Source organism: Heteronotia binoei, chromosome 1 (genome assembly GCF_032191835.1).
Source record: "Heteronotia binoei isolate CCM8104 ecotype False Entrance Well chromosome 1, APGP_CSIRO_Hbin_v1, whole genome shotgun sequence".
In the NCBI taxonomy this organism is placed as follows: domain Eukaryota; kingdom Metazoa; phylum Chordata; class Lepidosauria; order Squamata; family Gekkonidae; genus Heteronotia; species Heteronotia binoei.
This window is the reverse complement of record NC_083223.1, coordinates 195,448,284-195,462,806: the sequence shown is the minus strand read 5'-3', so window position 1 is coordinate 195,462,806 and position 14,523 is coordinate 195,448,284. Positions and strand designations below refer to the sequence as shown.

Here is a 14,523-nt window from a genome sequence, read left to right as displayed (position 1 = left end):
CCACAACAGCCAATGTCCACAAGAAGCCAACAAGCAGAGCATGATGGCAAAGAATGTCTACACTCAACCTGTACAGTTGTCCCCACAGCAACTAGTACTCATATTTCATTATCAGCAGCTAAGGAACAACAGTAATTAAAGAAATCAAGTTCTGCTTTACTTAACACAGCAAACTACATTTTCAGCTAACTCTACTGAGTTGGACATTCAGTTCTTGTTGAAAATTGGAGAAAATATCTACTCTAGAACATCTACCATGGGACTGCTAAATTATCAAACTTATGTGTTTTATTGTCTGGAATGATTCCCAGAAGCCCAGATCAAAACGGTCAAGAGTTCATTTTGCTGTTTACCTCTTGGATGTACCAAGTGGCATGCTCAAAAGCCCACAAAAGGTCTACTGCCTCCCAGGATCTATTTTGTTCATCATCTGCTTTATAAAATAGAAAAAGTATTTATCATTCATATATTCAAATCATTTTTTCTTATGACAACTTTCTTCCAAAATGGCCAAATGTATAAAATGGATCACAAAACAAGCTACAGCATTTTAATTGAGAGCAATTTTTATAGAAGATTTCAATCAGTAGAAGAATTGTCTTAAAGGGATTTGAAGGTTGGGAACAAAAAAAGGACTAAAAAGCCATATCTACAAACTGCTTGACAAGACACAAGTATCTAGGCCAACAGAGGTATAATACCCAAATAATCAAGGGATCCCAAACATACCATGAGATAATTTTTAGCTTGCCTAGTAACCCCTGCCAGCATGTGTACAAACACCACATGCTTGTCAGGTAAGAAAACTGCTGAGTATAGACATTATTATTTATTTGATTCATTTATACACTACCTTTCTCCCCAAAGGAGACCCATCATTCTACTCACTCCATTTGGGCTCAGTCCTTAGCCATAGCTAATATAGCCAAATATCTAACAATGATTCAGTAAAACAAACAGTTATGATTTACTGCCTGCATAGAGCCTCTGCGTAGACAGTGCTTTAAAATTAAACTACCTATTTCCCTCTCTCGGCTTGGCTTCGCGAACGAAGATTTAAGAAGGGTGCAATAGTCCACGTTTGCTGCAGGCTCGCTGGTGACTGACAAGACCAATGTGGGACAGGCAGGTCTGGCCACAGCGGCTGCAGGGAAAAGTCTGATTTAGGGTTGGTCCTGTAGCAGTGCGATTCTTCCTCAATCTCCTTTTGTCCTCAAGACCAGCTATGCGTGTGTTCTCAAAGGAAGAGACAGCCTGGTGGATGGTGTGCCTCCATGCTTTGCGATCTGAGGCTAGGTCAGACCACTGGTGATGGTTGATGTGACAGGTGCTAAGGGATTTCTTCAAGGAGTCCTTGTACCTCTTCTTTGGTGCCCCTCTATTTCGATGGCCGGTGGAGAGTTCGCCATACAGGGCAATCTTGGGAAGGCGGTGGTTTTCCATCCTAGAAATATGCCCTGCCCAGCGCAGCTGCGTCTTCAAAAGCAGTGCCTCGATGCTGGTAACCTCTGCCCGCTTGAGGACTTCAGTGTTGGTCACAAAGTCACTCCAGTGGATGTTGAGGATGGTGCGAAGGCAGCGCTGATGAAAGCGCTCAAGGAGTCGCAGGTGATGACGGTATAAAACCCACGATTCGGAGCCATAGATGAGGGTTGTCGTCACAACTGCAACTATTTCCCTAGAAATATTACTTTAATACTTTTCTTCTCAGCCTCTATGAATATCATGCCTAAAAAGCTCTACTAAAGCTAAAATAATGGCCAACTATTTGACTTGGGACAATCTTTTAACAACACAAAAAGATAAATTTACTGTCTCTATTTAGAAGGGGCCAACACTTAGTGATTTGGTGGATAGGTAAGACAAGGGATGTACAAGTCAGCAAGGGATAGCAGACCTCTGCTTTCAAAAAGTTACAATTTCACACACACACAACTTTACTGAACTTACGGGTGTTTCTACCCTTCAATGGTTTACCTCTTTTCTCCAAGGTCAGGGACAAAGGGTGGCTATAGGGGAGAAATCATCCCGGAGGCACCCACTTGTATGTGGTGTGCCCCAAGGGGCAGTTCTCTCCCCAATGTTATTTAACATTTACATGCACCCCCTTGCCCAGATTGTCTGGAGATTCGGGCTGAGGTGCCATCAATATGCAGATGACACCCAGCTGTATCTATTGATGGGAGACCGGTCTGGCTGCCCCCTGGAAAACCTGGACCTGGCATTACAAGCCGTAGTGAAGTGGCTCAGGCAGAGTCAACTGAAATTGAACCCAACAAAGATGGTCCTGTGCCTAAGCTGCGGTGGCCTGGGAGGGGAGATCTCTCTACCAACCTTTGATGGGGCGCCTTTAGCACCAGTTTCTAGAATCAAGAACCTAGGGGTGCTCTTGGAGCCTTCATTAACCATGGGGGCCCAGGTAGCGGCCACTGCCAAATCTGCATTTTATCATCTCAGGCAGATAAGGCACTTGGCCCCATACCTAGAGAGCAGCAACTCGGCAACAGTGATTCAAGAGTAGACTACTGTAATGCCCTTTACATGGGGCTGCCCTTGACACAGATAGGAAGCTACAACTGGTGCAAAACGCAACAGCCAGGTTGTTAATGGAGCTACCTTTACGGGAGCACATTCAACCTGCGCTGGAATCATTGTACTGGTTGCCTGTGGCATTCCAGATTCGCTTCAAGGTGCTGGTTATGACCTTTAAAGCCCTATATGGCTTGGGACCTGTCGACCTCCAGGACTGCCTCTCCCCATATGAGCCTCAGAGAGCACTTTGATCAAGTACACAAAATCTTCCTACAATCCCCGAGCCAAAAGAACGGCTGTCCACCATTCGAGCAAGAGCTTTTTCAGTGGCAGCCTCTGTCATGTGGAATGCCCTCCCCGAAAACATCAGGGCCCTGCGAGACTTGCAACAATTTCACAGGGCCTGCAAGACAGAATTATTTAAACTAGCATTTAATAAATAACAGGGAGGTGACCACCATCTCACCACCCTGCAGCACTGACACCGGAACCACCCCAGTACAAATTTAAAGCACCAAAGAATTACTTTATAACATCATCAGATGCAGCGCTCAACAAGAACTAAAATCCACCATTTGGATTCTAGTGACTGTATTGTATATTATACTATATTTTAAAATTGTTTTGAACTGTTAAATTGTTTAAATTATTTTATTGTATCTTGTTCTTAATACTATGTTTTGTCAATTGTTGTTAGCTGCCCTGAGCTCGCTAGGGGAGGGCAGGATATAAATGCAATAAATAAAATTAAATTTAAAAATGAGTTTCATTTGGAGCTCCTCCTTAAATATCAGCCTATTTAAACAGGGTTAGCTTGTCTCTTGGGATATTTCCCTTAATCCACTCACAAGTCCCTAACCTACTATTTCCATAGGGTAACAGAGGATGCCTGCTCTATTTCTGCCTCTTTATCAGTCTCAGACCCCTATGTACCTATACTACAGATGTTAGAGTTCTTTTCCTTCAATGGATGAAGAAGCCTAACTACCTAATTAATTTCCTGGTATTTTTCCTCTGCTGTTTCCCCACGCCCTATCTGAGGTTATGAAAGACTTTCCTTGCATTTAATTCTCCATACACCCCCCTCCACAAGGTCCCACAACCTTCCACTGGCCAATGCCACAATCTCTCCCAACTTCCACTGTAGGTAGGGATTTGGTGGGATACCTAGAGAGCAGAAAACAATCTTTTTAAACATATCTTGTAGAAAAGATGGTTTAAAATGGAAGTTCCAGCTGCAGAAGGACAAAAGCCTGTGTTCTGAAGCGGAATCTCCATTAGCAAAAGCTGTACTTGCAAATTCACATATATGTCATTTACCAAAGTCCATATGAACATCTGAATGATGAAATATATAATTTAATTTATTGTTACAGTTCTCAAAAAAGCAGGACTTCATTGTTTAACTCAGTAAAACAGATACCAGTGCGGTTCTACCCCTTCAATCATCCCAGGGATCTCTTTTAATATAGGATAACTTTGTGATACATAGGTATATTCCACCCCAGGCTCTGTGAGCTTGTTCTTTCAGGCTCTCAACACAAGCAGTTGCAAATATTCTCCTTGCAAGATCTGGATTCACCTCTCCTGCTACCCCTTAATTACATTCATCAGCTTAAGGAGGAAAAAAATCTGTATATGAATAAGGGGATATTCCTTTGGGAATCCTGGCACTCTTACAGTATGCTATAGCAACTAGCAGGAACTAAGGCCTTCGACTTTCTACTCATAGCTAAAGTCCAGTCACAGCTATATAAAGAGACATTTCACTGTAACTTGTGAATAGGGCTAGAGTAGAAGTGTAAATGACTGAACAGCACAGAGTTAGACACAAAACATTACTAGAACATAGAAAGGATTTAAATCTTGTTCCCAGCACCCTTCAAACTTTCTGTGCTTCTGAAATAACCTGGCAATATGCAGAAGAGCTGCTCAATATAAAAGTCTGTGTGTTTCTGTATAAAATAATCTAGTATTTGCCAAATAAATTTTAGTTGTCAGGGATGAAAACATTACATTGAAAAGGTAAATGTTTGGTTTAAAATGGTCTCTCATATTATACAGATGTTACTTATGTAATATACAGAAGTATCTGAAAACTACTTGCAACACTCTACCTTCCCCTCAAGTCCTAGTTTTTCTGCTCTCTGAATCTAACTACAATTGAAAGTGGAGTCATAGCAGTATAGCTCTGAACACCTGGTGCTGGGGACATACAACAGGGGAGGGCTATTGCCTTTATGCCTTGCTTGTAGGCTGGTCAGAGGAATCCACCTGACAGCTGTTAGAAACAGGATGCTGGATTGGATGGACCCTAAATCAAATCTTGCAGGGGTTTTCCATGAAACTGGATAGTTGCAAACCAACTTAATCTGCACAACACCATAATAATAATGGCTTGCAAATTTCAGAAACAGTGAACAGAAGAAAGTCTGATACTACATTCAGCTTTCCTTAGTCACCGAGGTTCACAGGCTATAGCAGCCTTTGGATCAACATTGTATGATACCCAAGAGTCTATTTATTTAGGATTTAGAGCCCACCTCATCACTGAGGTTTCAATAACTGCATGTGATCAGCTTATAGTTCTTTTCAACAGCATGAAGTAGACTCTAGGGACTTCTGGCACAATTCAAGGGGCAGGGTTCAACCTTTATGTTATGTTGTGCTTATCTGATTTATATCCCGCCCTCTCCACTGAAGCAAGCTCAGGGCGGCTCACAATATATAACAGAATAACAAAAAAAACCCAGTTAAATTAAACGTTAGATTAAAACAATTTGGTGCTAACTTCCATGCAGTTTAAGACTGACATTCAGTGATCTTAAACATCCATTTAGATCTACCGTATTTTTCGGACCATAAGGCACTCTGGACCATAGGACGCACCTTCCTCCTGGAGGGCGATCCACTGCCTCCGCCTCCGATCCCGGCGCTTCCCCCGCGCCTGCCTGCCTGGCTCCAGCTTCTTCCAGCAAGTGCTGGGATCGCTCCACGCTGCCCCCACCGCAAACCCAGCGCTTCGCGAGCACCGGCTGTGAAGGGGGCAGCATGCTTCCTCCGTGCCTGTCTGCCTGGCTCCAGCTCTGATGCTTAAAGCAAGCGCTGGGATCAGAGGGCGGAGGGAGCGATCCTGGTGCTTGCTGTAAGCATCAGAGCTGGAGCCAGGCAGACAGGCATGGAGGAAGCACGCTGCCCCCTCCACAGCCGGCGCTCGCGAAGCGCTGGGTTTGCGGAGGGGGCGGGTGCTTCCTCCATGCCTGTCTGCCTGGCTCCAGCTCTGATGCTTAAAGCAAGCGCTGGGATCAGAGGGCGGAGGGAGCGATCCTGGCGCTTGCTGTAAGCGTCAGAGCTGGAGCCAGGCAGACAGGCACGGAGGAAGCACGCTGCCCTCTCCGCAGCCGGCGCTCGCTAAGCGCTGGGTTTGAGGTGGGGGCAGCGTGGAGCGATCCCAGCGCTTGCTGGAAGAAGCTGGAGCCAGGCAGGCAGGCGCGGGGGAAGCGCCGGGATCAGAGGTGGAGGCAACGGATCCCCCCCCCGAGGAAGGTACCTTCGCTCCATAAGATGCACACACTCCCCCCCCCACTTTTTTTGGGGGGGGGAGTGCGTCTTATGGTCCGAAAAATACGGTAATATTTTGGTGGTAGTCATCATTCAGTTAAAAGTTAGCTGAAATAGTAAGGCTGCAAAACCCACATATACATAAGAATAAGCCCCACTGAACTTAGCAGGACTTGCTCCCAAGTGAACTGGCAAAGGATGAAACTAATCGATCTTAAGATTGCCTGAACCCAACATACTTTTTCTTTCTACAATGGCCCCAGAAATCAACCCAGCACAACTGTGAAATCGCCTTCCCTTGGAGAAGACAAGCCACAGCCTAGCGTAAGCATCTTTTGAAAGCACTGTGAAAGCTTTTTATCTAATATACTCTGACCATAAGCAGGCCTCGGCCTCTATGCCATGTTGTTGGTCATCCAGAGGAACTAGTTGGCCACTGTGTGAGACAGGATGCTGGCCTAGATGGACAGTTAGTCTGATCCAGCAGGGCTCTTATTTATTAGAGTTTACTTTTTTAAACCACACTTTTATCCTCAACAGAAGAGCAGCTTATGCCAACATTCTCTCCTCTTCCATTTTTATCTTTTTATAATACTGCATGTGCTTAAATTACAAAAGACATGAAACAAATAAAAAGTATACTGCACTAGGCAAAATCTATTCTACTATCAAGAATGATTCCTCTCAAATGCCTTTGTGCACATGCCAAACTCATTTAAGTACAAAGAGTACATTAACTTGTAGTCTGCTTTTTTGAAATGCCTAGCACTTATGAAGGCACCAACTGAGATCCTAATACATTAAATGTTTTTCTATATGTAACATCTGCAGAATACATACAGTGGGTTCAGACCCTTATAAAACCAACATATAACGTTAAGGAACCAATTTAACACCATTCCCATACACATCTGCCCAGGCTCAATGCTTTTCAGAAGCAAGGTTTTTCTTTTCTTTTTATCCTGCTTCCCCATAGCAGCATGGAGTATTCATGCATGTCCTGGAGTTTCCTCATCTTTTCTCTGACGTTCTCAAATTAGTCTGCTCTGAAGTTTTGGGAAAGACTGCAGTAAAGCCCAGAACCCAGTATACTATTTGGTATATTGTTATAAAAGATATTCTAGTGTTCATCTTTTTTAAAAAAAAGTTTGCAGAAGCCCCTGTGGCTGGGGGAAGGTATCCACGCTAGGGGAATCAGTGGGGGAACCAGTGCTGTGCTTTAAGAGCAGCTGCACCAGTAACAGGGAAACTACACAAGCCTATCCCCATGTGGAAACCACTTAAGAGTGCTAGTATTTTGACACTTCCAGCTTTAAAAACATTTCAGACACTATCCTTAATATCTGCTTTCAAAGCTGTCATGTTTTCTTCATCACAACATGCTCCAGAAAAGTTTCAGGATCCCTCCCCACCCCATGGCAGAAGGTTATCCGAGAACAGCCAGCTATATAATCAAAGGGACTTCATTTCAGGAGTCTCCAGTTCTTGATAGGTAACATTTGAAGCAAATAGTTAAGGATATAAAGGTGATCTTATTTCCAATAGACAATACTGATCTTTGCATTCTCTGAAGTATAGCAAGGATGCCTTATCCAAAAATTTATTTAGAACTGCTTCCAAAGTTTCCAGATTATACCTCTAGATCTCAGCTCTATGTATATGGACAGATCTCATTCTCACAAATCTTAAAATGGGAACTATTTCCTACTATAATGTGTGTATCTTTTGGATTTCTCTACATAATCCATTTCATCGTCATTAGAGAATACAAAATCACAAATAATGGTTTTTAAAATCTATTTTAAACAGTTTTGATTAAAGGGCAATACTATCCTCATGCAACTTACCTTAATACATTTTCTAAATCTGGCCTTTTAGTATTCAGCTATGTAGGTTCCTTGTTCTTTTCCTCTTACAAATTAAGTACTCAAGCAGAATGCCAATTCATACCGAACTAGTTTATGACAACTTTTACAAACATTAAATAGAAATGGCACTAAAAGATGTTGGAACATCAGATGCAGAATATTAACAGCTGAATTTGGTTTCTGCATTTTTAAAGTATCTGTATATTATTCAAGATGCAAGATACTGCTTATTGTCATGCTATTAACTGTCTACTTGTATAACTTTGCTAAGAAGGTAAAATTATTTGTTCTGAGAAGAAACGTTTTTGACATGGTCAGACTTCAAAGTGGTTAAAAGAACAAAACATAACTACTTTCAGACAGCAACTGAAGTTTAACATAACATCTGTTTTTCCAGATTTCACTTCCTGTGTGATGGGGGAGGGAAGAAAAAAACAGGAAAATGTCCCTTTGACAACAAATGAATCAACCAGAAGAATACTAAGCAGACATCAGCTGATCCCTAACTGTTTTTACAACTATTAACAAAAGTACTACTATATTTTCCACTTGAAAAGAAGTGTCACCATTGTAAAAACAGTCCACTAAATTTATGCAAATAACCACTGTATTGATGAAAATAGAGTGGCAGGAAGTACTTCATGCCCTTTTTACTCCTGTCCCGGAGAAATTAAGACCATTAAACTAGCACATCAACATATGCAATCAATGGGGGGTGGGGGTGGGGACAAATCAGTTAAAACAGACAGAACTGAAACACAGGATTTTAAATCCAAAGATCACAAGACTAATCTGTTTTAATTAAAAAGAGTGCCAAATGTAAAGCCCTCAATTCTAGATGGTAATACAAATGTAGAACAAAAAGGTAGAACTGTTTGCTTAGAGACGCTGCATGTCAATGAAATTTTATTCACCTATGCCATACCTTCACAGTGTATATAATTTTCCAAAGACAACATACAGAGAAATGTGTCCGGAACTTGTTAAAGAAAAACTTCTAGAATGAAGTCCAAAGTTGTTCACATTTCTAAACTACAAGTTAAACAGACAAAAAATGGTCTATTCTCTCTGCAGCAGTGTGATCTCCAGAACTGTGGGGTGTTCATAAGCAGGCTCCACATCCCTCCTCCACTGCAGCCCAAAATGCTCTATCAAATATTCCTTCTGAGGGACAAAGGACCCCTAGAAACAGCATGGAAGGAGTCACAGGTTTGCTGTTGGAAAGGAGTAATCTGCAAAAATTCCTCCTCCCTGTCAGTGGAAAATAACTCATAGTACTGAGCAATTGTCTTAATATTTTTAGGCTTATGCTGAATATTATCAATAAACAGTAAACAGCAGCTAGCACATACAGAACAGCAGACAAATATACTTTTCCCAATTCCAAACAAGAAAAAAAATGTTACTATAACTATTTTAGCTCACAACTTAAACAGTTCAAGAATGTGTCTTACCACAATTGCATGTGGAGAGTGCACTAAAGGCTTGAGTTCATTCAGGTCGTTCTCAGCCTACAAGAAGCAGTTTTTTAAGAGAAAGAAAAGGGTAAGCCAAGAATCATGAATGAATATATACAAGTATGTAGCCCAATTCTATGCACGTTTACTCAGAAGCAAATCTCACAGAGTTCAGTGGTGTTTATTCCCTAGTAAGTGTGCATATAAACACAATCTCAGGTGTAGTTAGATGGCCCCATTACCTTATCCCACTCTCCTTCCATGACATGATTGCGAAACTTGGTAGCAGAAGGATGCTCTAAACGACATCCTGATTCTTGCATTAGAAGATCAACAGTGTGGCTGCAGGAGACATACAGTATTAAAAAAGAATAGCTGACCAACTTTATTCTTACAATGAACCCATTTACTTTACCTACAGTCAAAAATACTCAGAAGTTTGTTTTAATTGGATGTTATAGTAATATTTAACAGCATGATACAACTGTGTCTAAACTTGTACTCTCAGAACTATGTATGGATTGTTAACATCCCCTAATACCCACAAAGGATTATTTTTCCTGATTAAAACAAAGAAAAACAGGGCTCAGTTAAAACAGTGTTTCAGCAGCAAGCTGTCTACATAAAAAACAGAGCTAGCATCAATCATTAGTTGAAGCACGGGTCTGTGCTCTACTCATGAATGTATTTCTGCCTATTTCATGTCAGTTGCCTATTAATTAGCATATTTTATTAAGTATCCAATTGGTAAACCTGCAACCCTCCCCCACCACTTTGAAAACTAAAAATAGCACATTTACTACGGTGTAGACTATGAACAGTCACGAGTTGTTGCCTGCTGTTGTAAACTTGTCTTATGTCAGTGTTGTGTTTATTTTGTGTACTAAGTCAAAACCATTCCTACAGTGACACTAGCTCTCATGGCATACACAATGCCATAGTTTTCAAAGGACACATATAAGAAAGAGAGACTTTTCATGAAGTCAGTATTTAGGTACCATTATGTTGTACTTTTCAAGTCGGATTAACAAAACAAACTCCAATTGCTTATGTCCTGTATTTATTTGCTTTTTACCCTCCCCCATTCCAGCTTCATGCCTATTACTCAGCTCAAAGTACTGCAAGCTAAAGAAGAATCAACACATTTAACATTAATTTTTTAAGCATAGTATATTCAAAGGCCCTATTAAACTGAGGTATCCAAACTACACTATAAAATCATGTCCATCCAAACTACCCTAATATACTTTCCAATACAAGTTCATTTTATTCTTTTGATTAAATATGCTCATTGGTCAGAATCACAAACAAATATCTCCATACTTCATTGTATTCATAATATTTTATCAGTATCATCTCTGTAGCAATTCATTTTAATGATCTGTTGGGCTCCCATACCATCAAGGATGACAGAAGATCTACCTGTTCTCTTAATAGGAAGTTAAAACTGGACTAGGCCAGAAAAATAAGGCCCTTGGTTTCATTGCCTCCATCACTCCTCCCCCACATTTCCTTCTCTTCCATATTAAACTGCGACAAGGTAATTTGAGGCAGAAATTGCTTTCCCCAGGAGAAATATAGACCAACACACACAAAATGCTGGCTTCTTTCTGTTTGACATACAATGTGCCCTAAAATAAACAAGTCTGCCAGGGCTACTACTCTCATCAGCACAATCCCAGATGCCCTCAGCATCCTAATACCCCACTAAAAGATTTTATCCTACTTCACTTCAGCTGTGATAATAGGCAAGGCAGGGCATTAATACCAGTGTCATCAACCCTTGCCCCCCATGCCAAATCAGGGTTTCTCCCAATAGTCTTTTGGTAGCCCAAAAGAGAAGGAAAGCAGAATTACTGCGGGCAGAGAAAAGAAAGCCTCATCATGCGTAATCGACCATCCACCAACACGTTCTAGAAAGATTTAACCCCAAATACTGTTTGGGGTGGGGGTATCTGTTCTCGACTCGGCCGACTTACTTGAGGCCCAGCCCGTGAAGGTGCTGCCCGATGAGCCGGATCACGTCTTCATCGGACTGGGAGAGCCGCTTCTTTTTCTTCAGGGCACTGCCGCCGATCCCGCCGCCGCTGCCTCCCCCCATCTCGGCCACGGACCCCCCAGGGGCCGAAACCCCGTTGTTGACGCTCGGCCCGCCGCCGCCTCCACCCCCGTTGTTGGCTGAAGGCAGCAACCCGTTGGCATGAGCCAGCTGCTCCCCGGCGGTCGAGCCCGACGAGGCCTCGCCGTTTTGGGCACTGAGGCAGCCCAGCTCAGGACCCTGCGACGACGACGACGGCGGCTGTTGCTGCTGCTGCCCCCCTCCTGCCCCGTTGGCCTGCATGGCGCTGCTGCTGCCGGCGCTCCCGCTGGCTCTGAGGGGGTTGGCAGCTGGGGGGGCGAGCCCGGCGGAGAGCGAGGGGGACGGGGACGAGGTGAGGCCTGCTCTGCCCGCAGAAGCCCCGGGCTCTCCTGCTCCCTCCGCCGCCGCCGCCGCCGGGGAGGCCCGCGCTTTCTTTCGCGGTGGCGGGGAGGCTCCGCCGGTGTCCGAGTCGGAGGAGGAGGAAGCGGAGGCCAGAGTTTCCTCGCCGAGAGCGGCCGTGGTGGGAAGCCGGGGGGGGGGGGAGCAAGGAAGGGAGGCAGGGGTAGGGTGGGATGGGGGAGGTGACGGGGGTAAGGAGCGGGGGCCCTGTCCCTCTGCCCCGGGTTTCTCAGGAGGCAGCAGCGGCAGCCGCCGGCTCAAGGGTCCCTCCAGCTGACGCTGCCCGAGCCCCCCTCCCCCGGCCTGGCAGCCCCAGGCACCTGGCCCGCTCCTCTCCACTAGCCGCTGGGTTTGTGGCTTCTCCGCCTAGCTGCAGCCTAATGGAGTCTGGGCCGGGACGTCACAGGAAATTCCTATACTGCCCCCTACACTCACTTCCGCTGCCTCCTGGGGTATACTTTGGAGAATGGAGGCTATGGGGCAGTCTGGGGCAACTGGCGACAGGGTCTTTGGCCGCTCTCCACAGCACCCCCAGCTGGGCGGGCATAACACCTAGACGGGAGGGGGGCTTTTGTCATAACACCTGTCTCTGTGTGAGGCTGGGCTATTATTCCACCTTGCTTATCTCATATGCCCATATAGGGAGAGGCTACGGGCGTGTATTTATTTCTGTCTCGCTCTCATTTGTACTGGATCTTAAAAGCCGAACATAAACAGGAACTAAAACGTTGTTGGCCAGCAGTTCCGTATTTGCATAACTTTTAAGTGATACTTTTGTATTCTACCATTATTAGCTATTAGAGCGAAAACTTTTTGTTCTGATTTTTTGTTCTGTTTTATAGTTGCAGAGATAAAATTAATTTGATAAATCCTGCCCACAAAAACGTGTTAGAACAAAACATACACACACACACACAAACCCACTCTAGTCCATTGTTACAGAAAGGAAACATTTCCCAGCCTTAAATAAAAGAAAATAAATCACAAAATAAAAACAATCACAGTTTTGGTGCCTGAGAAAATTGAGAACTGTGCATACAAAGAGAGGAGATGACCGAGAAATGATATGATCACCATCTTCAAGTACTTTAAGGACTGTCATGTAGAGAGGATGGTGCAGAATTGTTTTCTGTTGCCTTGGAAGGGTGGACCAGAACCACTGGTTTGAAATTAAACCAAATTGTTTTCAGCTAAACATTAGGAAGAACTTCTTGGCAGAGTGGTTCCACAGTGGAACAGGCTTCCTTGGGAGGTGGTGGGCTCTCTTTCTTTGGAAGTTTTTAAAGAGGGTAGAAGGCCATCTGAGAGCAATGCTGATGCTGTACTGTACCTGATGTATTGTCTGCCATTGTGCCTTGGAAGTCTGTATAGGTGTTTGTGCTCTGTTTGAAAACTGCTTGTACTCAGTGGTTATTGACCATATTTCTGATTCTACTTTGTGAAGTATATTATCATCTCTTGAAAAAGGAACAATCCCAAACAGTTGATATTGAACTGCTATAGAGAAAGAGAGATTTACCCAGGAGATGCAATAAATTATCACAGACATTTTGTGTTTGAATCAGCCTGTATTAATTGTGGATACCTTAATGTACTGAATTGACTGTGGAAGATTTCCTTGAAGTTCTTGGAATGCTTTGTACATTGTGGAAATCATCTATGTTGGCTCTGTTTCGGAAGAATACACTTACTAGATTTGTAGTGGACTATGGTGTTATATTCTATTTTGTACTTTGTCGCTAATGCTTAGACTTTATACTTTAATATAGGTAATTTTGCTGTTAACTTTTGTTAATGTGATGCTGAGAGCCAGTTTGGTGTAGTGGTTAAGTGTGCGGACTATTATCTGGGAGAACCGGGTTTGATTCCCCACTCCTCCACTTGCACCTGCTAGAATGGCCTTGGATCAGCCATAGCTCTGGCAGAGGTTGTCCTTGAAAGGGCAGCTGCTGTGAGAGCCCTCTCCAGCCCCACCCACCTCACAGGGTGTCTGTTGTGGGGGAGGAAGGTAAAGGAGATTGCGAGCCGCTCTGAGACTCTTTGGAGTGGAGGGCGGGATATAAATCCAATATCCTTCATCTTCTAAGCAGATTATGAGAAGGAGGGCAGGAAGGGTTTAATCAGTTCTTAGTTCTCATGGTCCTTTCTTACATATCCAGGGAAATACTGATCACTACTTTGGAAGTCAGGAAGCAATTTTTCTCCTGTACAGTTTGGCCAGGGATCCTGGAGGGGTTTTTTTACCATCTTCCGGGCATGGAACAAGGGTCACTGCTGGGTGTTGGGGGGGGGAGGTATTTGTGAATTTCCTGCATTGTGCGGGGGGGGGGGGGGAGGGGGGCTCCCTCTTGGGTATCCTGCCCCCCCAGGGAAAGTGTATGCGCAATACATAGCCTCTCCTTCCCGGTGTAGTGAACGCCGCGTGGTCACTGTCCGGCTATGCCTGGCAGATGGTCACTGCAATGGCCTCTCCTGCATTACTGCATCCGTGGCAACACCTTCCCGCAGGTCCCCCCCATTTCTCACAGAGTTTGCCACGTCATGGTGCGACCGAATGTCTGGCGGTATAACCGGATGGGCAGGCTGGGCTCACCAACCTCGCCAGCCAAGAGAAGGAAAACTCTAA

At 44.0% G+C, this 14,523-nt stretch overlaps 1 protein-coding gene across 2 annotated transcripts in view; it reads right to left on the bottom strand.

The window, feature by feature from the left end:
* Positions 1 to 12,263, bottom strand: part of WDR26 (WD repeat domain 26) — a 46,618-nt gene extending 34,355 nt beyond the window's left edge. Inside the window, exons 1-3 of one of the 2 annotated variants that reach the window (XM_060246000.1) lie at positions 11,398 to 12,263; positions 9,661 to 9,760; positions 9,416 to 9,472 (exon numbers count right to left, since the gene is read on the bottom strand). In XM_060246000.1, the coding sequence (XP_060101983.1) occupies positions 9,416 to 9,472; positions 9,661 to 9,760; positions 11,398 to 11,759 (519 nt within the window). In that variant the 5' untranslated portion in view covers positions 11,760 to 12,263. The remainder of the gene's footprint in view (positions 1 to 9,415; positions 9,473 to 9,660; positions 9,761 to 11,397) is intronic. The other variant, XM_060246009.1, reaches the window with a different exon arrangement.
* Positions 12,264 to 14,523: the final 2,260 nt, after the last annotated feature.